Below are 9043 nucleotides of genomic sequence, written 5' to 3'. Positions count from 1 at the left end.
TTTAGTTACCTCAAATAAAGAGCTCTGGTTATTTTTTTTTTCCTGAACAATTCAGTTAAAACACTGCCAGATTCTTCAGTTTCAGTTGTCCCTCCACCTAACAGCCAATCTGTTGCTAGATAATTATCCACATGTATCTGGTGTGTTTTAACACTCCCAGTTTATTTCAAGGACTTGGGTACAGATGTTGCTTAAGTACATATGGTGCCAGAGGCTGGTTCTAATTAGACCTTTTGTCATTTTTTGCTTGACTTCATTTTGACCACCGGGTGCATCAGGCAAACGTGTTCGATATTTTTAAGAGCATAAAAATAAAGAAAAGCAGTAGTTAATTAACGTCTCATAGCTAAAAGAGAAAGTTAAAGGTACAGAGAATTGGGACCTGATGATTGAAATAAACAGGTAGGGTAGAGATGATTCCTTTACATTTAGACCTTCCTCTCCAACTCCAGCCCAGAAAACCAAACCCCATCTAAGTAGTAAGAAAACTTCCACAACAAAGAAAAAACGGTTAGAAAACTCTTTCCAAAGCATACTTTCAATAGTTTAAAATAATTGTTTTTCTCCTTTTCCTCCAGGAATAGGAGGAATATTTCACATTTTCTAGTCCCTGCAACATTAAGACTCCAGAGTTCATTATGCTTTTCTACTTATAACATGTTTTCAGTTTTTTAAAACCTTGGTGTGTAAAAAAGACTTTTGCTTTTTCTGGGCACTGTGCTGTCAGTCTGGTTCTCTCCTCCAACCCAACCGCCACCTCGGCGGCCCTCAGCGATGATCTGGCAGGTGCGAGGCCGAGGCCCGGAGCTGAGCGAAGGAGGCCCAATTTACACAGCGCGCGCACCCAAAGAAGGAGGCAGCCGCAGGCCGGGTTGTTCGAACTTTGCGAGCCTGGCTGCGGCGCGCGGAGGCTGGCCGACCCGCCTCGCTCAGCGCCAGCTCCCTTTCCGCCTGCCAGCAGCCTGTGCCGCTGAGCCTCCAAGGCCTTTCAGCTCTCCACAATCGACTCAATTAACAGTCCCCTTGCCCCCGCCCTTACAGGGCAACCCGGGTTTCGCGTCCGGGACTCCATCCCGCTCTCCAGCCAGCCGGAGGAGGGCAGGCCCTGCTCTGCTGTGCCGATCCCCGCTCTAGTGGGGCCGGGCCGCGGGGCCGACAGGAGGGAGCCAGCTCTACAGACCCAGCAGGCAGACAGCAAGAAGGCGGGAGGAAGGGCGCGGGGCCTCGAGGGCGGAGCGTGCTAAGCTGCGAGCTCTAGCGCCACCAGGGCGGAGGGCGGGGCGTGGGCGGTGCCCTGCCTTCCCGCTCCCGCGGCGCAGCAACTCCGCCGGGCCTCCTTAAAACTCTGCCGTTAAAATGGGGGCGGGTTTTTCAACTCAAAAAGCGCTCAATTTTTTTCTTTTCAAAAAAAGCTGATGAGGTCGGAAAAAAGGGAGAAGAAACCGGCACCATCTCTGCAGAGGCAACAGAAGCAGCAATTGTTTCAGCGAAAAAAGAAGCAAGGGAGGGAGGGAAGGAAAAGATCAGAAAGGGGGACGACGCGCAAGTGCCTGTAGTGGTGAAGCGAGCAAGGACCTGCGATTTTGGGGACCAACTACAAAGGAGACTGTCACTGGCAGTGCTGCAGCTTGGGAGGAAGCTGTGCTGCTCATTTCGGCTCTAGGGCACAGCTGGCTGGCAGCCGCTGCCCTGTCGGCTGCACAGGCTAGGGGCACAGGCTGGGGGACCGCGAAAGATTGGCGAAGTGGCACAGGACGCCGAAACTGCTGAGCTCTCGTCAAGAGGGCGGCTGAACTGGCTGCGCCCTGGAATTGTGGCGACTCCCCATACTCACTCAGGGCTTGGACTCCTCTTCCCAGGACCCTCCCCATCTCCGGAGGCACACAGAAAACCGGGAAAGGCACGAAAAGAAGGCGACGGCGGCAGCTCAATGAGTATCTACAGCAGAAAGCCAGACCTAACTCAGTCGTAGGCGGGAAGTTACCCGTGAGCTGCTCTTTGCAGCTGAGATGCTGCCGCGAGCTGCTCCAGCGACCCGAACCCGATAGACGCTTCCCGCATCGCTATCCTCCTTGCTCAGGCTGCCGGGTGTCCCGGGACCCGGTGGGGCCGGCATGACGGGCTTGTCGGGTCCGGCCGCACGCTCGGCAACCTTGGGAGTTGCGCGCCCAGCCCGGCTCCCACGGCCTCTGAGGCTCAGAGGAGCTGCGGCAGCCCGGCGGGCGGGCTCCAGAGCCTTCTAGCGCGGCAGTAGCCCGCAGCTCGACCCCCACCGGACTAAAGGCTCCTCTTGAGAAGCCGAAAACATTGGAAATTATTTCGACCTGTAACTGGAGGGCCACGGAACTGCTACTCCTGTCTGCCTTTGGCGATCATCTTTAACTCGCGGAGCACGTCAGCATCCAGCCACCGCGGCGCTCTCCCAGCAACGGAGGACTCCGGACTACCCCATTCCGTAAAACGGATGGAAACCGAGCCCCTCCGAGGACCTGCCCCTGAAGTTCTGGCTCAAGTCACCACCGTGAGCAAGGGTGGGTTAATGTCTTTTCTTCCTCCCAAATGCCTTTTCTTCCGCGGTATTTTCTACCCAGACCTAGTCCCTTAAGTCTTCACACATATTCCTCAGAGATCTGTAAGTGTAAGTGCGTGACATTTCTGCCTACACCTCACGTCCAGAGCAGTTAACCAAGAATGTCTGTGTGTCTCTCTGTTGAATCACCAGGGGGTTGAATCTTCATAGGGGTTAAGCTAAAAAGCGAGGAAAGGAGCCCCCCCCTCCAATGGCTCAGTTTTGCTGAATAATCACGTGTGAATCGAGGGGCGGGCTTTTGGCAGGCAGATCTTACTAGTATTTACTACCAAGCTCTACTCCAGATTAACCATCCCAGTCCTTCTGTCAGTCTCCGATGCCATCATGCAGCCTGGTTAGGAGCAAAGGAAGGGGGAGAAAGAAAAACAACTAATTCATCTTTTCCTGATCGTCAGGACCCTGAAGAATGGCCGAACCTTGGGGGAACGAGTTGGCGTCCGCAGCTGCCAGGGGGGACCTAGAGCAACTTACTAGTTTGTTGCAAAATAATGTAAACGTCAATGCACAAAATGGATTTGGAAGAACTGCACTGCAGGTTGGTATCCAAAGAGGTGGGGAAAACAGGTTAATAATGTTGCCTACGTGAACCAGGTCTCTAGCATGACAGCTTTTAAACTTTCAGGGGTACAAATTTTCACTGTTTTTAAACCTAGTCGGTTGCCATATTTTATATCTTTAAGTGGATCCAGCTCCCCAAAATGACGTACTTTGAACAAACTCGTCAAATCCAATAACATCCTCCATACCAAGAGGATTCTAGGTTTGGTCTTGATTTTTGGAATGTTTTTGTGACGGTTGGGGATTTTAAACTAGTGATAGGAATGCCGAGGACTGTTTGTTTTGTTTTGTTTTAGACAGTTCTGTAAACACAATATTATGATTATTATTTGAAGTAAATGCACTGCTATTAGTGGTTTCATGTACTTTGTCCTCAATAATTGCCCTTAATGTTAATTTTTTTGACTACTAGCAAGGGTGTTTTTCCTTCAAATGCTTCACGTTTTGACAAACGACCTTTCCTCATTTGGAATGGGCACAGGGACAGGATGTACATTTCACACTTAATATAATACTATTCACCCATTAAGGAATGAAAAGAAATAAAAAGTTTAATTTTCTAGTCAGAGCTCAGCTGCAGTGTTTTTGTCCCTGCGGTCATGCCGTGGTATGCTCTAATTTTCAGTAATTAGGTTTACAGGCAACAATTGACACATGTCCAGCTGCCAAATATGTACCTGATAATTTTTTCCTCCTCCAAATGTTATCATGTAACTTAGTAGAAAGGCTTAGAAACAGAAAAAAAAAATGGAAAAGTAGTCTCAAATAGTTGCTTTATCAGACTTCTTATGATATTTTTATGAACTGTTCTTACTTGGAAGCTATTTTTGAAAACCCAGTGGGAAGAGGGCTTTTAAATGGCTTTGTTTAGAAGGCTTTGTTATTATAAGAATTAGAAGTTTTAAGTGGCAGAAGTTTTAAGTTCACATACTCTGTACATTTTAAATTTGAATGCACTGGCCTTGTAAAACTTTCAGTATAAGGAAGATTATTCATAGATACTAAAGTATTTATCTTGTTATTTCAGATAGATTAAATAGGGAAAGAATTTTTTCCAACTAGTAGTTTTAAACAGGTTTGTGATAATAACAATGCCACAAACGTAATATATTGAAAAGTTTCCTACTGAAGAGTCCAGAGATTATCTCAGTCTCACAAAGTATGAATCCATGTTCAGAATAAGATCTTACAGGACTTTTGACGAACAAGAAGATTGGACAATTAATACTATAAAAAAAGTTTGGACAAATATTTTTAATACAACTCAGCAATCATGTTCATATTAAACATACTTATCAAGATAATAACACTCACTTATTGTGACTTAATCTTAGTACATAAAATGAAATGAAACACACACAAACAGGAATCTAGAGGCTTATTTTCAGTATGCCTTTGAAGTTATGCAATAAGAAAGAAATTTCTTCAAAACCTTTCTAATATTACTATTTTTTCTATGAGAGATGGCAAATTTCTTCTACAATTATATTTATTTAACTCAATTGCAAAAGCTTTCTCTTCCTAGGGTTAGGTTTTCAATCAGTATAATAATGAAGGCCTTAATCATACATTTGCTTTGCAAGGATCCATGGGGTCTCTCACTCTAGAGTTCTTGAATGTGGCCAAATCTTTAGAGAGAGTTGTGGCAAAAATTAAATTGTATTAATTTTTAATAATCAGTATATTTCCCTGAAGTTCTTGAAAAATAAATTGCCATAAAGGAAGGACTAAAGGTTCACAGGGTTGATCAATTGGGAAACTTAATATCTTGACCATCTATTTAGTTTACATTTCTTAAATATATTTTATTTATAATTCTCAGAATATTTTATGTTACATAATTTGTGATTTTTAAAAACATTTCAAAGAAATAAAATTAACTTTGTATGTATTTTCCAATGGATTATTATTTAATTTAATAAACGTTGTCTTCTGTGCAACCTATTTATTTTAAATTTAGATTATTATGAATATACCTAAATATAAATGAAACTAGTTAAAATGCTGAATTTTCTGGCATGTTAATGAATAATGTTTCTCACAACTAAATTATATTATACTTGCATGCTATTCTACAAGATATTTTTTAACTATGAGAGACTAACAGACACCTTTTATTAAAGTGAAATACATTTAAACAACAGTAAATAAGTTTTCGGGATGTGAATTATTTCATGTTGATAGCCCATGTAAATAACACATTTTGACTTGTAAAATTTTGGCAACTATTCCTAAATACTTATAATAACTATAAAAGTAAATGATAGGCTCACCAGTTCATTGTTAAATGGGCTGAAACCACAAGACAAAGTTGTCCGTGCCCAAAACACACATCAAATATCTTGGTTTTTGCTTTTGCTCTCTTGAAAATCAGGAGGTTAGTTAGAACTTTGAGACACAGTAAATAATACTGTAGGATGACCGTTTCATCCTTTTCAAGAACAGCTGCCAAACAATCATTTTCTATCTAATAAAAGGTATAACATGAACTTAATTTTACATAAATTGATATAAGCATTATAGAACACTGTGACTTATTTAATGCTTTAATAATCAGTAACATTCTGTAATTTGAAATGAAGGATTCTAAACATTGAACATAGTAGTCAATAGTAAAGAACTTGCAAAGAAAAATATTTTAAAATAAATACTTGGAAATTCGAGGTTATCAAAATCTCTATTTAGAGGGAACTTGTGAAAAGTAATCATTTAAGAAAATATTAAGTCTGGATTTTTAATAGGTCAATTTTACACTAGGTGACACTTATTTGGGACTTTAAAGATAAACTCACCATCCTTACTTGTTTTCAGTAGCTATTTAGAAACAAATTTTACTCACATTTGATTTTCCAGAATTAATACTGTAGGCACATTTTATGAACATGTATGAGCAAATAGGAGAAGGAAAATCTTATTTAAATCACAAATTTATTTTCTTTTATTTCAATGAATTTATGAAAGAAAATATGCAACTCCTCATGGGAAATAACTGAATTGTCAGCAAAATTTACACAAGTTGCACTACTATTATTGATCAATTTATCCCACTTCTGGGCCCATTTAAAATATTCCATCAAAGAAGCTCAATTTTCAGAAGTATTCTATTTTTACTAATTAGTACCTTCCTTCAATTGAGCCCTTCAGGAGAAGTTGCTAGGAATCTAAGGACTGCATTAAAAATAGTTATAAAAATAGAACAGATAGATATTTTAAAATATTCCTGTAGCATAAGCACTTGAAGGATTCTATGTTGTTACTTCTTTTCTAGGTTATGAAACTTGGAAACCCCGAGATTGCCAGGAGACTACTACTTAGAGGTGCTAATCCCAATTTGAAAGACCGAACTGGTTTCGCTGTCATTCATGATGCAGCCAGAGCAGGTTTCTTGGACACTTTACAGACTTTGCTGGAGTTTCAAGCTGATGTTAACATCGAGGATAATGAAGGGAACCTGCCCTTGCATTTGGCTGCCAAAGAAGGCCACCTCCCAGTGGTGGAGTTCCTTGTGAAGCACACAGCCAGCAATGTGGGGCATCGGAACCATTCAGGGGACACAGCCTTCGACTTGGCCAGGCTCTATGGGAAGAATGAGGTTGTTAGCCTGCTGGAGGCAAATGGGGTCGGGGTCGGGGGAGCAGCAAATCTGCAATGAATATGGGAGGGCTTTCCCACATTGCCTTTACTTTGTCAGTTAATTAGTTGGCTGTCTTGACTATTTTAATATCTTTTGTTAAAATATAGTTTTTTTCATATTTTAAGCAGCTAGTTAAAGCTTCTGAAACTGCAAAAGTGGAAATCTTGCTACAGGTTCATGAATATATTTAAACATCTTTTTCACTGGCAAAATCTTGATATCTAATGTGTAATTGCAAATAGCTTTGCCTTTCTTCTCCACATTTTATCAACTACTTGACTTTCTTTGCTTACCCCTTTGCCAATCACTATATCCAACTTCGAGACTTTGTTTATAAAATGGTTTGTCCTGATGCTTCTTTAGCCTAATTAAAACACTTTTTCCAAGCAGGCAGACATTTTTTTGTGATTTTCACTCCTCTATAACCCACACAAAACATGCCACTTGCTAAAAACTGTACTAAAAGTTCACATGATGTTTTGGAAAAAGTTAGACCATTTGGAAAACTAGATGTATTCTGTTTATGATTCAATTATTATTTTCTTTCTCTCCCAACCTACTCCACAGAGAGTTTACTTGGGACTCATTTCTGCTTTAAAAAAAAAGAAGAAGAACAGCATTTTTGAAGCTCAAAGTTGACATTATTTCTGTATGAATTTCTCCAAATATTCTATCTTTTCTTTTTCTCAAAATTAAAGCAAATAGTTGAAGAATATTTTTCAGAAGTAGCAATCTGAAAACAAATACACATTAGCTCTAAAAACCAGTTTTAAAATGACACTTTAAAAGTGCCTCCCATTAGTTGATTTTTTTAAAAAAATTTAAAAAATGAAACATTTGTTTTAGTAATTAATACATTCCCCAATATTGTACCATAAGTATACTGAATGTAATGCTGAACTTTTCTCCCTGAATCTCAAAAATGTAAAATTACAAAATGTTTATTAAAATAAAATGCAAATACAATTTTGATGGGTTAAAAGATTCAGCAAGAATAATTATAAATTACATATGAAGGTCATAACTGTTTAAGATGTGCATAATAATAAATGTAGAAACATTTTCAATAAATAAATAAGCCAACCTTCCATATGGCTCTTGATTTCTACAAAACTTTTTGGTAAAGTAGTATAAAATCTTTTTTAGAAGTCTGATTAACTAAAAATAAAATAGGAAATAGAGACATCTCAAATTTCTAAGAGGATTTCCCAACATCTACTACCTATTCTGTCATATTAAGGATTATCACCAAAGGATTTCAATGCAGTTATCATTTATACATTTCAAATAATTTATTTATCACCTCCCACATGAACAAAGGTGTTTTGTATGAAAATCCCCTCCTTCTGCTTCATAAGCTCTCTGCCCTTGCTTCAAAAAGAACAAAATACTTAAAGCTTTATTGAAGGGCATGATTCTGATGGCTGCCCTTAAAAGGACTGGAATAGTTGCAGGAAAGTGATTTTTCAATCATTTATTTTCCATGTAAAGATGAAAGAATATAGGAGTGCAAGTTTAATCCTTTTCATTTTTTGAGTAAAATTTACATTCCCTAGGTGTAACAAGACTTTGATTTCTATTACCTTTAATAACAATTTACTACATAAAGTTTTGATGGCAACTTTTTTAAGAAAAAATAGAAATTGACCTGATTTTGAAGGAAAAAACTGCTATGTTTAAAATACAGTAAACATTCAGGATATGTTGCTTTTGTGTGCTGAATATTTTCTAAGCACGGTACTACTGACAGTAACTTTAAAAACCTTACAATCTGTATCTGTCAAGTTGAACGATTCTGAATTTAAAATTCAGGTTCCATTAAACATCACAGTATCCACTGTGTGTCATAAAGTAAAATTCCCCTTTAGAGGTTTTTAAATATAAAGGCATATGATCATAAAGTCAAAGAGGAGTACTTCTACTACTGTTTTGTTCTCCGGTGGTCTGAACACAATAGAGGGAGGGGAAGAGTTATCTTTTCATCAGCCTAAAATTTGGTAGGCATTAAAACATCCTACAGTACTCTGGTTCTTCGCAGGAAGTAGCTTTACTAAGTATTTCAGAAATGAGTTATGTGGTCCCCTCTAGGAAATAGAAAACCATTATTCAATCTCTCAAAAAACCTCGACAGTATACTGAAATATATAGGATGGAAAAGACTAAGGATGCTAATACAGGATGCTAACTTGCAGGGAACTGAGGTCGGGGGAGAGATCTGAATTTATTCAGTTACAAAGAGTGAGGATGCAAGTACTAATTAA

General features: G+C 39.4%; 1 protein-coding gene across 1 annotated transcript; it reads left to right on the top strand.

Annotated features, from left to right (window-relative positions):
- Nucleotides 1–1297: 1297 nt before the first annotated feature.
- On the top strand, nt 1298–7870 carry Cdkn2c (cyclin dependent kinase inhibitor 2C). The gene is made up of 3 exons (XM_076860445.2): nt 1298–2531; nt 2986–3125; nt 6417–7870. The coding sequence occupies exons 2-3, from the start codon at nt 2997–2999 to the stop codon at nt 6798–6800; spliced, it is 513 nt and encodes a 170-aa protein (XP_076716560.1). The 5' UTR covers nt 1298–2531; nt 2986–2996; the 3' UTR covers nt 6801–7870.
- The last annotated feature ends 1173 nt before the right edge of the window (nt 7871–9043 follow it).

Source organism: Callospermophilus lateralis, chromosome 7 (genome assembly GCF_048772815.1).
Source record: "Callospermophilus lateralis isolate mCalLat2 chromosome 7, mCalLat2.hap1, whole genome shotgun sequence".
In the NCBI taxonomy this organism is placed as follows: Eukaryota; Metazoa; Chordata; class Mammalia; order Rodentia; family Sciuridae; genus Callospermophilus; species Callospermophilus lateralis.
Note: the sequence above shows the minus strand (reverse complement) of the source record. Positions and strands in the feature narration are given on the sequence as shown.